General features: G+C 38.7%; 1 protein-coding gene across 1 annotated transcript in view; it reads right to left on the bottom strand.

Annotated features, from left to right (window-relative positions):
- The window catches only part of CSMD1 (CUB and Sushi multiple domains 1), a 2021046-nt gene that overhangs the window by 458581 nt on the left and 1547802 nt on the right, over nucleotides 1-14663 (bottom strand). Inside the window, exon 12 of the mRNA XM_045997494.1 lies at nucleotides 20-132. Coding sequence (XP_045853450.1) covers nucleotides 20-132 — 113 coding nt within the window. The remainder of the gene's footprint in view (nucleotides 1-19; nucleotides 133-14663) is intronic.

Genomic DNA, 14663 nt, shown 5'->3' with positions numbered 1-14663 from the left:
TGGGCGCTTGGGGCCCTACCTTGGTAGACAGCTTTGAACCCAGGGGATGCGATGCTGTCGTCCGACTGCAGGTGGAGCCACATCTGGTTGCTCATGCTCACGATGAGGTCCGGGACGCTGGACCCGGTCAGTCTGGACAGAAGGGAAAGGTGAGAAGCGTTACTGGAATCACCAAACATCTCTACTTTTACCTTGAGGAAGACCATCAAGTCTTCCTGCCTCAACAGACAAGTATGGTGTGTGCTTTCAGACCCTCCTTTGAAGAATCAATAGCCACTTGCAATTCATATTTCTATGTAAGCCTCGACATTACAGACATTTTACAGTAATTATTCTGTGTTTGAAAATGTACATCTTCGATTTTAAGATCTGACTCAGGGTCACCAACCATCCTGTCTATCCAGAACTGAAGGGCTTCTCCCGGTGCAGGCCTCTTAGCTCCCAGACCTGGAACAGGTGGCGATCCCATCGTGGGAAGGAGAGAGAGATCTTACTTCTGTATGGTTTGTGTAACGTCACGTCATCAACATCAATATCTGTAAGCTGAGAAATGTTCCGATTCACTCACAAAACGCTTAGATTTCCTACTTTGAAATTATCACTTACCTTGACCACAAAATCTCTTTTTAAAGATACATCATAGGATGGAATATTCTTCAGCACTAAAAAGACATGAGCTGATTTTATCAAGTCATGAAAAGAAACTTAAGTTACATACTGTGTGATTTCAACGCTAGGACATTCTGAGAAAGGAAAAACTCTGGAGATGTAAAAAAAAAAAAAAAATCAGTCCGAGGTTGCCTGGGGTAGGAGGAGGGATGACGAGGTGCAGCACAGGAGAGTGTTAGGGCCGTGGAACGTGGAATTACCCTGTATGAGACTATAATGGTCAATACTTGTCTGTATGCGTTGGTCCAAACCCACGGGATGTACAGGAGCAAGAAGGACTCTCAATACAAAGTATGAATTTGGGGTGATGATATGTATCAACATGGTTTCACTATTTGTAACAAATGTACCACGGGGGGGCGGGGGCTGCTGATAGTGGGGAAGGCTGTGTGTAAGCGGGGAGGGGAACTACGTCGAACTATCTGCTCCTTCTTAATTTTGCTGTGAAACTAAAACTGTTCACACACACACACACACAAGTTGGCACACATTAAGAAAATATCGACAAGAAGAACAGCACGCACAGCTGAAATAGAACCTTCCCTCTGCGTACCAACATCCAGGTCACGCCAAATGGAAGTTGCGATGAAGCATTCATTCCGTGCTAATGAAACAGTCACACAGTGGCTGCTGTCAGCCAGTGCGAAGAAACACCAAATCCATTGACTGAACTCAAGACACTGACAAAAATCATGTTGAAATAGAAAAAGGGTAAGAAAAAAATCAATTCAACCAAAATAAATGTCTCTAATCAAATAGGAAGTTTTGCTCTCAGCAAAGCACTTCCGGGAATATGAACAGTGATTCGCCCCATCACTCCTGTCATCGGTCTGTCAACCCAACACGCTCACCTTGGGCCGTACAGAAAACCTGCTTCTTACAAGGGAGATGAACAGTCGTCATTACATGGGAAGTAACTACACAATGTTACACCAAAGTTGGGAAAAAACACGGAATTTCAGTGAGGAATGTGCAGTCACTAAAAATTATTTCTTTTTGAAGATTTTTCTCTGCTAGAGAGACTGTTCGCTTATATTTGGTGTTTTATTTGATTGTTTGGTTCGAAGAGACTTGTTTTCCTCCCTATGCACGCCTTTTGTTGAAGCACCACATACCAACATGTGAACAGACCATAAACGTCCAGTATAAATATCTGTTTACTTTGACTGATGACTATAACACCACATTGTTCTTCTTTTTGTTAATCCTTGCCAGAAGGATCTTTTCCTGAATTTTTACTTTCAAGTTACTCTCTATATATACAGTGTTTGCCTCTTGTAAGCATCATAAAGCCGATTCATATTACTTTTATAGTTTATTTATACTACTTGACCTAACCAGAGAATTTCACCTTTCATTGAGAATATAATTTCATGATAACTTAAAGTTCATTTTTCCTGGTTTTCCTTTTTTGATTGGTCGATTACCTTCGACTTCGTGCTCTCACTTGAGAGCTTCTCTCCCCCAGCACTCCAGGTGTACCACTCGGCTGTCTTTTCGCTTCTGTTGTTTGTCTTGAGACGGGCCTATCAGTCTTGTATTTGTTCTTTGGAAAACATGTCTTTGCTTATGCTGATTTTAAGATATTTCCTTGTCTGTTTGGCAGCAGACTCGCTGCAGTGTGTGGTTTCCGTTGTATTATCCCAACTGGCTGATGGAATTTCATGAGTCGCGACCTCGATGTCCGTGGTCAGTACTGGAAAGTTCTTAGCAGTGTTTTCAGATATTGTCCACTCTCTTTCCTTCAGAGCTCCCAGGATGCACATCATTTCCGCACGCTTTTTCCCCTTGATTCAGTTGGAATGTTTTTTACTAAACTAACTTCCAGTTCAAACACCTAGATCGAGTTAGTCATAGCAGATACTGCATTTTTCAATTCTTAAACTTCCATTTGGTTTGTTGTTATGGATTACAGTTTTCTGGTGAAATTATTGATCATTTCACTTATTTTCTTAAATTTTATAAATCATAGTTAATTACCAGAGTCCCTGAGTGCTAATTGCGATGTCTGGATGTCTCGTTCGTTTTCTCGTCTCTGTCTCCTGGGTTGGGCTCATTGGGCGTTGTTTCTGGACACTCCAGGTAAGCTTTGATTGAATGGCAGACATAGCCTAGAAGCCAACCTAGAAGTTCTGAATACTGTTTTCATTTTCCTCTGACATTAGAGTGATGGCCTTGCCCCCTTCAGTCATCTGAATGATTCTCAGCTACATTTCCAGCCTGTTTCCCAGGACTCACTCCTTCTTACGCCACAATCCAGAGAACACATTTACGACTAGATTTCCTCCTTACAACAATGGGTCTTGGACACCATCTTTGTCCACTCAGCCTGAAAATTCCAGTTCTTCTGAGCTCTGTAGACCTGTAATGGCAAATTTTTGTTCGCGCTCTTTTCTTCTAATCCTGGGAAAGTGAGGCTTAGGGAAATACATCAAGGACCACAGCCCAGCAGATGCTAGGCTGGTTACCCTGCAATTCTCTTTTCCTTAATATCTTGGACCCTCAAGTCCTCACTTTTTATAGCCCAATTCAGGGGCCCCCACATCCCATGCCTCCCAAAACCATATTCTCTGAGTCACTGATATCTGTCTGCCAGGATGCCCTAAACTGAGAATCAGAAAATGCCCCCAGGGGAAAGTGATTTATGAAATATGAGATTCATCTTAATGCATATTGGTTCTTTGATTTCTACCTTCTAAAATCCTGGCCGCCTTACATCATTCTCTTATGCCTTGAGAGACCTGCCGATTCATTCTGTATTCAGTTTTCCTAACTATTCTCAGCAGAGGTTATGTCTGGTGTTTCTGGAGGAAGGGGACTCTGGTGCTCATTTTCTACCTGGCTTATTTCTTTTCCTTTTTTTTTTTTTTTTTTTTTAATTTATCTTGTAGTGCCTTCTCTGGACTATGAATATATGAAGGGAAGTCTGTTCTTACAGTGATTATAAACAGTTACATGTTGTATCTTAGGTTAAATTCACTGCTCTGGGGAGGGACCTGGCTGGCTCCCCTGGAAGCAACTCTCGAACTTGAGGTCGTGAGTTTGAGCCCCATGTTGGGTGTAGAGATTACTTAAGAACAGAATCCGTAAAAATGAATCACTGCCTTGGGTAAGACAATGAATAGAAAAAGACAGGTATCATTTTGTCATAAAGTTTATATAAACACAAAGAAGAGAGAAGTATAACCACTGATTTTTCTTATACACTAATATATATTGGCTCTTGAGTTACCTGTAAACTAAGTAGACGATGATGCTTTGTTCTTTCTATTTTTTTCTTTTTTATTGAAGTATGTTTGACATGCAATGCTGTATTAGTTTCAGGGTACAACGTAGTGATTCAACAATTCTGTACGTTATGCAATGCTCACCATGGTAAGTGTAGGCACCGCCTGTCACTGGTCCGCGCTATTACAACATTGCTGACTATATCCCCTATGCTGTTCTTGTCATCTCTGTGGCTTATCTATTTCACAACTGGAGGTCTGTGCCTCTTAATCTCTTCATCTTCATCTACTTCACCCACCGGGAGCCCCCTCCCTGCTGGCAACCACCAATTTGTTCTCTGGATTTATGAGACTGTTCCTGGTTCTGTGTTTATTTGTTATTTTATCCTTATTATATTTAGATCCACATACAAATGAAATCAGATGGTATTTGTCTTTCTCTGACTTACTTCACTTAGAATAATACAATCTGGGTCCATCCGTTCCATCCATATTGTTGCCGATGGCAAGATTCCATTCTTGTAAATGGCTGAGGAACATTCATGTTTGCGTGTGTGTGTGTGTGTGTGTGTGTGTGTGGTTGTGTGTGTGTGTGTGTGGTTGTATGTGTGTACACACCACATCTTCTTTTTGGCATTTATCAACTCTTCATGGGGGTGGAGTCAATGTCCTTCTGATCTACATTCCCTAAGTCCACTCTCAACTCACATGCTATACCCCCACACCTCGAGATTCATGACATTATTCCGTGCCACCCTACTGCTTATCTCTGCCATCTTCCTGCAACCCGCTGGGTGATTGCCATCTTCACCCATGGCTGTTAAGAGGGTCCACACGGTGGGGGGGGGGGGGCACCTGGGTGGCTCAGTGGGTTAAGCCTCTGCCTTCAGCTCAGGTCATGATCTCAGGGTCCTGGGATCAAGCCCCACATTGGGTTCTCTGCTTGGCAGGGAGCCTGTTTCTCTTCCTATCTTTCTCTGCCTGCCTCTCTGCCTACTTGTGATCTCTGTCAAATACATAAAATCTTTAAAAAGAAAAAAAAGTGTCCATGTGGACAGTTCTGCTTAACGATTCTAGTCCCTTGATCCTTTCAAATGCAGGGGCTCTTCCTTCCCCTCCATTTAAAGTGAGGTGCTGGCCACTTTGCTACTCTTTATAATAAAAATCCTAGGCTCTTAACATCTCTCTCTGACTGCCAGTGTCTTAGAACTGTCATGGGCTTGCACTCCCCTGAAACCCAGTCTTCAAATTCCAGGACCCTCTGTTTATTTCACTGCACTTTACGCACCCTGGACAGTGTGGCTGATACTCTGGTACACGCTCCCAGCGGTACCTCCACGGTGCTCTCAATAGCCTTACCCTCTGCTCCATTCATAGGACAGAACCCACTTAGGACCAACCTAACAATCTGCTCTATCTTCCTCTAAGCTGGTGAAGAGTTTGCTGACTTACACCAATATATACCATGGTCTCCAGAGTCCTGTCCAACCCTCAACACTTTCTCCCTGGGTCACACTCAGCATATATCTCCTTCCCATCCCACTAGCTGTTGTCTCAAACCATCATCATCTTTCCCAAGCTCCTTCCCAATCCTAGTTCCCTTCTCTCCACAGGTAACTTTATGTGTAGACATCAGAGAAAGAACATTTAGGCAATCAAGTCTGAACTGCCCCTCTCTCTGAATCTCCCAAATCCCTCCTCATTCCACCAGCCACCCGGTCACTGGAGGTTGAGAGAGGTAGTTCTTTCTCTTGCTTTCCCCGCTTTGCCACTCCATTCACCAGCAGGTCCTACTAATCACACCACTTCTCTCTGTCTCCACTTTCTTAGTTTGAGTGCTAACTGTCCCACACCAGCATCATGGAAGCAGCCTCCTAACAGCCTCCTGGTCTTCGAATCCCTTCCTCTCTAGACTTCGGGCTTAATTCTAAGTTGTTAGAAACTGAACTATCATGTAGAAGATGTTCACACCTTGAAAAATTTGTTGCCAAGTTTACTACTTCAGAGATACCCCTGCTGCATATGTTTGAACTTCTTGTGGCTCTGCACGAGCTGTTATTTTATTTCTATCTATGCCAGTCTGTCGTTTCACGTAAAACAGAACAAGCAGGTGCACGGCTATACTTAACACAAAGTCCGTTCAGTCAAATGTCAGACTAGCATGGCTTGTATTTCTCTTGAGTATTTAAACCAACTACTTTTTAGCTTTGATTGATTTATGATTTATGAAAATTTGCTGATTTATAATAAAGTGATTTATTTATGATTTATGAAAATAACTGTTGAATTTATGATTTATGAAAATAACTGACGTGACACTCCCAATTATTTTTTAAATAATTATTTTGTTTCTTTAATGTTTTTAAAATTACTTGAAAAATTATAAAAGTATTTTTATGTTAAATTTTTAATCTTAAAATTATTGTACTGTTATTTAAAACAAAGGAAAATAGTTCCCTTCTTGTTCTTTTTTTCATGTTTCTGGGGTGATTTTCGTTTTCTGGTACTGACAAACGTGTTTTTGGAAACAAAGAGCAAATGATATTATTACCCTTTGCAACTGCTTATCTGTTTAAAACAAAATTTAAAAAAAAAATATTAGTACCTGGAACTAAAATAGATGCTTGTTTTGATAACAAAACAAAACAAAACAAAACTTTAGCAGTCATTCTAACACATACATTTTAATCACTTTCTTTAAAACAGCTTCATTTTTTCCTAAATTTTCTTTAGAGTACATCATTTTAAAAATTATTTTTATTAACATAAAATGTATTATTTGCCCCAGGGGTACAGGTCTGTGAATCGCCAGGTTACACACTTCACAGCACTCACCATAGCACATACACTCCCCAATGTCCATCACCCAGCCACCCTCTCTCTCCATCCTTCCCCTAGCAACCCTCAGTTTGTTTTGTGAGATTAAGAGTCTCTTATGGTTTGTCTCCCTCCTGTTCCCATCTTGTTTCATTTTTTCCTTCCCTACCCCCACGCCCCCCACCCTGCCTCTCAAATTCCTCATATCAGAGAGATATAATATTTTGATTTAAACTTAAAAATAAATTATTCTAATGAAATAAGTAACTTGCTTTATTTGTTAGAAAACTACATTACAATTTTCTTTTGGGAAAAAAAGCCATCATATTGGAGATTCCCAGCTTTCTCTTGCCCTCTGTCTCTACATTGGAATTCCCAACCTGCCCCATACATAAGGTGCTCCCTATGCCCCAACCATATTGACCTTTGTAACCATTCTTCAAAATACTGGCATTTCTCATCCTCCAGGTTTTTGGCAAACTCTAAAATCACTGTCTAGGATGCCCATTCTTCTTGGGCAACAACTAAGAGTTCTTAAATATTTGAGGGTTCTCACTCTCTATTTCTTAACTCTTTTAGAGAATGTAAGAATTTGTTTCTCTAGCCCCTTGTAGAATTCTGTATATACCTCATTTAAGAAAAATACATAAAAGCACCTACTTCAACATCCATGTCCTACTGAATTCTGAACTTCCTTGAGGGTAAGCTTACATCCTGGACTTTTTATCCCAGACTCTGCATATAACATGCATATTTTTGGAGTAAATACATAAATGAAAAAATAATTAACTCTTATTAAAATTTACTATATATACACACATTAAAATTTTATAGGAATATTTCCAAATGATAATTTAAATCTTTATTGTAGGGCGCCTGGGTGGCTCAGTGGGTTAAAGCCTCTGCCTTCTGCTCAGGTCATGGTCCCAGGGTTCTGGGATCCAGCCCCGCATCGGGCTCTCTGCTCAGTGGGCAGCCTGCTTCCCTCTCTCTCTCTCTCTCTGCCTGCCTCTCTGCCTACTTGTGATCTCTGTCAAATAAATAAATAAAATCTTAAAAAGAAATTTAAAAAAAAATAAATCTTTATTGTATCTTAGCATACCAAGAACTTGGTACCTGGGGTCCTGTTGTGGCTCTGCCGTTAATTCACCCTTAATGTAAGCTAAATTATTTTACCTCTGTGTCAGCTTCTTCATCTTTTTATTTTTTTGTTATGTCCTGTTAGTCAACATACAGTACATCATTAGTTTTGGATGTCGTGTTCCATGATCTGTTCTTGCGTATAACACCCTGTGCTCCACCCAATGTGTGCCCACTACTGACTCACTCATCACCTCATCCCGCTCCCCTCTAAGACCTTCCTCATCTGTTCAGTAATTGTGTTAAATTATATTAAAGGAATTGTTGAAATCTAAAATTCCTTTGCTTTTTGATAGATTTCAGAGAAGGTAGAGCTGACTTGCATTTAGTGGTTTGATGTGTCTCTTGCAGTCCGTGCCCCTGCTGAATAGAAATAGACAGTATTTATGACAATAATTCCCAGTATATTAAATGATTTTATCAACCTGAAATAAATGACTTTTGATTGTGTATTTGTTCCTTTCTAACAAACACAGCATATTACATTGAGAAAAATCTCAACTCTTTCACATGAAAATGGGTCAGGGTTTTTTCCTTTTCTTTCTTTCTTTCTTCCTTTCTTTCTTTCTTTCTTTCATTTTTTGGGAGGTCAGTGTTCTTTAAGCCACAATTGCACCCATATGACACAATGACTTTATGATGTTCTGGTAGCTGTAAATATTATAATTTATAGAAGAGCAAACTCATTTCTGAACAGATCTTCTCTTTGGCCCTTGTTGAAAGATTCACGAGTTCTGTTCCTACATACATGAAATGGGTCTGCTTGAAAGGATGGCTAAACCAACCATGATAATGTCCATTCAACGCAATGCCTCTGTGAATACCCGTGTTCCTATGTATGTAAATTTGTCCTTGGTTCTGCTAAGTAGAATTCCCCTGGGTGAGTATGCTACTGGTATATTTTTCCATTCACCTGTTGAAGGGCATTTCCATGGCTTACGGGTATTTGGCAGTTAGGAATAGAGTTGGTGCATACATTCATGTACGGTAAATTTTATATTCCTAGGGTAAACACTTAGGAGTGGGATTCCTAGATGTTATGATAAACGTATATTAAGTTCATAGGGAACTGCTTGCCTGCTTTCTTTAGAGGATATGCCATTACCCCCCCCCTTATTCTCAGAAATTATGTAGAGTATAACTACTCTTTGTGATATTCTCAAAAAGATGAAACTCTAGAGATGGAAAACAGACCAGCTGTCCAGTGTTCAGGGTGGGAGGTGTGGCTACAAAGGAATGGAAGTTTGGGGGTGACGGAATCACTCCACATCCTGATTCTGGTGCTGGTTCCACGTCTATCCATGTGTTATACTTGTAGATTTGTGCACCAACAACTCCTATTTTACTGTATACTAATTTACAAAAGATAATAATTTTGTTCAAACCTTGATATAAAAAACACCCAACAGTGAGCATGCCACAAAGCTGTCAAAGCATGGAATTAGTAAGACAGAAGCCCTGGAAAAGTTTTAGCTACAGTCTTCTGGTGGGTGTCTAAAAGGAAAATAGTGTGCTAAACCTTTAACATAAGCATTTTTATGGTAAATGGGCAGTTTAAAAACAAATTCTCCTCCTAAGCTACAAACTGGCCTAGAATTCACTGCTCTTGAAGTTTTTATAGTTCCTTACTGGCCATAAATTTCATAAGTTCTGCAGGGAAGTGTACAAAATGCAGTTATTTAAAATAAATATTTCACTTGGCCATCTGTCTGAACTGGGTGCTGCTGGAGTTCTAAGAAGAAGTTTAATTAATTAATTTAGAAGACGACAGCATATCTGGCACCTGGACAGACCACCCTTCTCAGGGATAGAGGAAAATACCTTTAATAAGATTAAGAGATGCCCTGATATGATCCTTGGTAAAGGTTGGCAGACACAGAGATGCCACAGCCAGGGTCATAAGTCAAGTTACTCACTAAAAAAACCAAAGCAGACAGGATTTAAACACTGGTCATAATTGTGATCTTGGGCTCTTCAGATATAGTACTGACCAAGTATTGACCCAGCCCTGAGAGCAAATCAGCCTAGGAGGGAGCCCTGATGGGCACTAAAGGTTCTTAATCCAACCTGTACCTAACCGGTTCCTCTCTCATGAAAGTCACAGGTACCATGTCTACTTACATGATATGCACCAGCATAGAGAGCCTGAACAAGTGGAGAGAAATTGGAATCTGACTTCCAAATCAAGCTGACTCTGAGAAACAAGCCAAGGCTGTGGCTTTATAGAATAAATTACCATATTATGATGTAAAATGTGAAACCTGGATGTAATCTGCACTTATGCTGAAGCCATCATGATTTCCCCAGTTGGCATCTACATGGAATTGACTCATGCACATGTTTCATTCTGATGCGGCTGACTTTGTTCACTGTGCTGTAAGCCACTCCAGTTCAGAAGCACAAAAGAGGATGCGCATTACATCAGTCATCTGGAACCTCTACTCCAAATTCAAGAAGCTGAGTCCAAATCATAAAATCTTTATATATAGAACTGTAGACAAAATATTAGTCCAAAATTTGAAGTATTGAGCCAAAACATTAAGTCCCAAAGTAATCTTATAGGATTCTCCTGTTGAGGGCAGCCCAGACTATTTAAAGATATATGGACTATCAATTAAGACTTGGGAGACACTTTCTTCCATGTTCTTGGCTGCTAAGCACAGGCATAAACTCTTGGAATATCACAAGAGACAACCAGAAGAGAACTCTAAAGGGAGGGAAAAGAAGGAAAGCTAGTTTGGGACCCAGGACCAAAGAAACACCATAGTACCAGGTGCCTTGCTTGCACGAACAGAAAACCAACCAGATGGGTGTTTCCCAACCAGGCAACAGAAAGCTCCAGATAAGCTCATCTTCCTCTAGGATGTAGATGATATCTTTTTAACAACAACAAGCAGCAAGGTGGTTGTTAGGACAAAGGGCCCTAACAATGACAAATGTCTAGCCTTCACTTTCCCCATGAACCCGGGGTTGCCTTTTCTGAGGAAAGATACCAAGACAGATAGAAGTTGCAAGAGAGACTCAGCCACACAAGTGACCTGACTGAGGAAAACATTTTGTCTTGGCTCATGGGAAACTGAGACTTTCCTCCATTCCCAGAAATCTAGGCAGAGGGAGGGGTGTGGGGAAAGAGGAACTGGTAGCAGGATCCCAAATACTCCCCTCCCAGAAACATCCTGGTAAAATAAGAATGAGTACAAGAGCCAGTGGCACTAGATAACCAAGATGACCAAGACAACACTTTAATTTATCTGAAAATTAACCGTCATTGGAACCCAAGCGCACAACGTTGGCAAAGACCTGTATGCTGAGCCTACCCAGGGTCATTGGCTGCTATAATGAGGGATTTATATGGTATCGGTGTGTCCTAACATGATAGACAAAATAGCCAGGATACAATTATCTCACTAAGAGCTAAGAAATCAAAATTTGAATGAGAAAAGACAACCAACTGACAACACCTGAAATGAAGCAGGTGTTGCAATCATCTGATAAGGGTTTTAAAACAGCCATCATTAAATGCTTCAACAGTCATTTACAAAGTATCTGCATGAAGATGAAAAATACATCAGTGAAGAAATGCAAGTTATAAAGAAAGAACCAGATGGAAATTATGGAAATTATAGGACTAAAAAGTACAACATAAATTAAAATAAAAATTAATAGAAGGCTTATGGTAGAGATGTGTGATGATATCAGTGAATTTGAGAGCACATGAATAGAATTCCCCTACACTGAACAACAGAAAATATATAGACTGAAAAAAAAAATGAACAAAACCCCCAGGTCCTGGGGATAGAAGCAAAAGAGCCCATCTTTGTTTATCACCTGTGTCTCGTAATAAGAAGAGAAAGACCATGGAGTGAAGGGTATTTGAAACACATAAACCTATAGTTCTAAGAAACTCAGTGACTCTCAAACAGGATAAATCCAAAACCAAACCATGCCAAGACACATCTAATTAAATGAAAACTAGAGACAAAGAACAACATCTGGAAAATGGCCAGAGAGAAAGACTCATTATTTACGCAAATTTACCCTTTTGGATGTGTATCTCCTGACCACTGGAGGACAAAAGGAAGTGTCACAACTTTTCCCAAGCGTTGAAAAGAAAAGAATTGTCAACTATAAATTCTATATCCAGTGAATGTATTCTTCAGAAATCAAGGGAATTTTTTTTAAATGTCAGACAAAGAATTTGCTGCTAGGTGACCCAACCTTAGTGACTGGCTACACGAACTTCCTTGAAAAGAAAAAAAAAAGAAAACAAGAGGAAAGCTGAAACATCAAGAGAACAAAGGAACACAGGACAGGGAAGAAAATATAGGAATACAAATTATACTATTATTTCAGAGTAAGTCACATAAATCATATTTAATGTTTGAAATAAAAATCGTAACACCCTCTGAACTCAAGATAGTGATGTGTAAAAGTTGGAAAGCTAAAGGGGTCTAAATGGAAGTAAGGTTATATGGCAAAGTGGTAAAAGTTGAAATCATTGCAGTAGGATGAATGATGGCCATGTTAATGTGCATGTCTTAATCCAGGGCACCTGTGCATGTTATTTTATATGGCAATCATTTCCACAAATGTGTATTAAGTTAAGCATTTCAAGGTGGCAGGAGTGGGGGGATGATCCTGGATTATGAAGCTGAGCACCACAGGCCTTCACATGTGTCCTTTAAGAGGGAGTCAGAGGAAGATTTCAGACAGAAGAGAAGAAAGTGGTGTGAACTTGGAGGCAGAGACAAAAGTGACAGGGCCAGAGGCCAAGAAATGCTAGCAGTTATCAAAAACTGGAAGAATCTAGGAACAGATCTTTCCCCAGATCCTCTGGAGGGAGTGTGGTCCTGCTTGTACCTTGATTTTGGCTGAGTAAAACTGACTTTGGATTTTTGAGCTCCAAAATTATAAGAATATAAATTTCTGTTTTAACTCACCAAGTTGCTACAACACTAATAGAAAACTCATAATGTGTAGGCTGTTATACATCACTAATGTCTATTGTAATACCTAGAGCAACCATTTTGAGAACTATGGAATCCTTTAAAAAATGTTGCAGTAATTTACAGGAAAGAAGGAAGGAAGGAAGAAAAAAAGGAAGGAAGGAAAGAGAGAGAGGGAGAGAAAGAAAGAAGAAAGAAACAGCAGAATCAGAACCAAAGAAAACTAGCAGAAAACAATAAAATGGCAGATGCAAACAATAACTTATCAGTAATAACCTCAAATATAAATGGTCTAATTCATTAAAAGACATGGAAAGGCAGAATGGATAAAATCATGACCCAAATTCCTGCTGTTCACACAAAAACACACTTCAAAGTAAAGGACATAGGTAGGTTGAAAGAATGAGAAGAAGTATACCATGCAAATATTGATAACAAAGAAGCAAGAGTAGCCACATTAATATATGATAAAGATGGCCATGAGAAGAAAAAAAAAAATTCTTGGGGTACCTGGGTGCCTCAGTCAGTTGAGTCTGACTCTTAATTTTGGTTCATGTCATGACTGATGTCAGGGTCATGAGATCACTGAGCTGGGCTTTGCACTGAATGTGGGGCCTGCTTAAGATTCTGCCCCTCCCCTACCAGTTCATGGTGTTCTCCCTCTAAAATAAAAAAATTAAATAAATAAAATAAAAATAATTTAAAAATAAAATAAAAAATAAAAAATAAAATTATAAAATTTTATTTTTTAAATTTTATAAATTTTAAATCTAATTAATTAAATTAATTAAATTTAAATTTTATAAATTTTATAAAATTTTTAAATTTTATAAATTTCATAACATTTTTTAAAATTTTATAAATTTTATAAAATTTATAAAATTTATTTATAAAAATAAAAATTAAAGATCAAAAATTAAAAATAAAATAAAAATAATAAAAAATAAATAAAATTTTTAAAAAGTAAAATAAAATAAAAATAATAAACCAAAAAATTCTAAAAACAAAGAGGGACATGATACAATGATAAAATGATTGATCCACCAGGAAGAAACACAAATTCTAAATGTGCAAACAACAAACACCAGAACCTCAAAATCCATGAAACAAAACTGATAGAGTTGAGGACTTTAACAGCTGTGATTTACCAACTGGAAAAAAAAATCAGCAAGTTTATAGAATATCTGAATTATACAATTAACCAACAGGATCTAACTGAGACATAGAACACTTCGTTCCCCAGCCGCAGAAAACACATGCTTTATAAGCTACTATGGAACATTCACCAACATAGACCACATTCTGGGTCAGACGATGGACCTCAACACATTTAAAAAACTGAAATATAAACTGAGAGTTTTAGAGGACGGGGTATGTGGGGGATGGGTGAACCTGGTGGTGTGTATTAAGGAGGTAAAGGATTGCATGGAGCACTGGGTGTGGTGCACAAACAGTGAATCTTGGAACGCTGAAAAAATAAAATTAAATAAAAAAAGAAACTGAAATAATACTATTTTTAATACTAATTTCTAAACACCTGAAACTTAAACAACACATATCCATGATCCAAAGAGAAAGTCTCAAGTGAAACAAAGAACAGACTCAAAATGAGAACAAAACATAATTTTTTTAAAAATCTGGGATATAGCTATTACAGTGCCAACAGGACAATTTATAGTACTAAAATAGCTACATTACATAAGGGAAAAGGAATTAAATAATTACCTATGTTCCAACCTCAAGGAACTATAAATAGTAAAGCAAAATAAACCCAAAGGACCTGAGGAAGAATATGATAAGTGTCAGAAGTCAATAAAATTGCAAATAGAGAAAAAAAATAGAAAAATAGAAGCAAAAGCTATTT

The sequence above is a fragment of the Meles meles genome, chromosome 2 (genome assembly GCF_922984935.1).
Source record: "Meles meles chromosome 2, mMelMel3.1 paternal haplotype, whole genome shotgun sequence".
Taxonomy (NCBI): domain Eukaryota; kingdom Metazoa; phylum Chordata; class Mammalia; order Carnivora; family Mustelidae; genus Meles; species Meles meles.
This window is presented reverse-complemented; position numbering and strand designations above follow the sequence as displayed.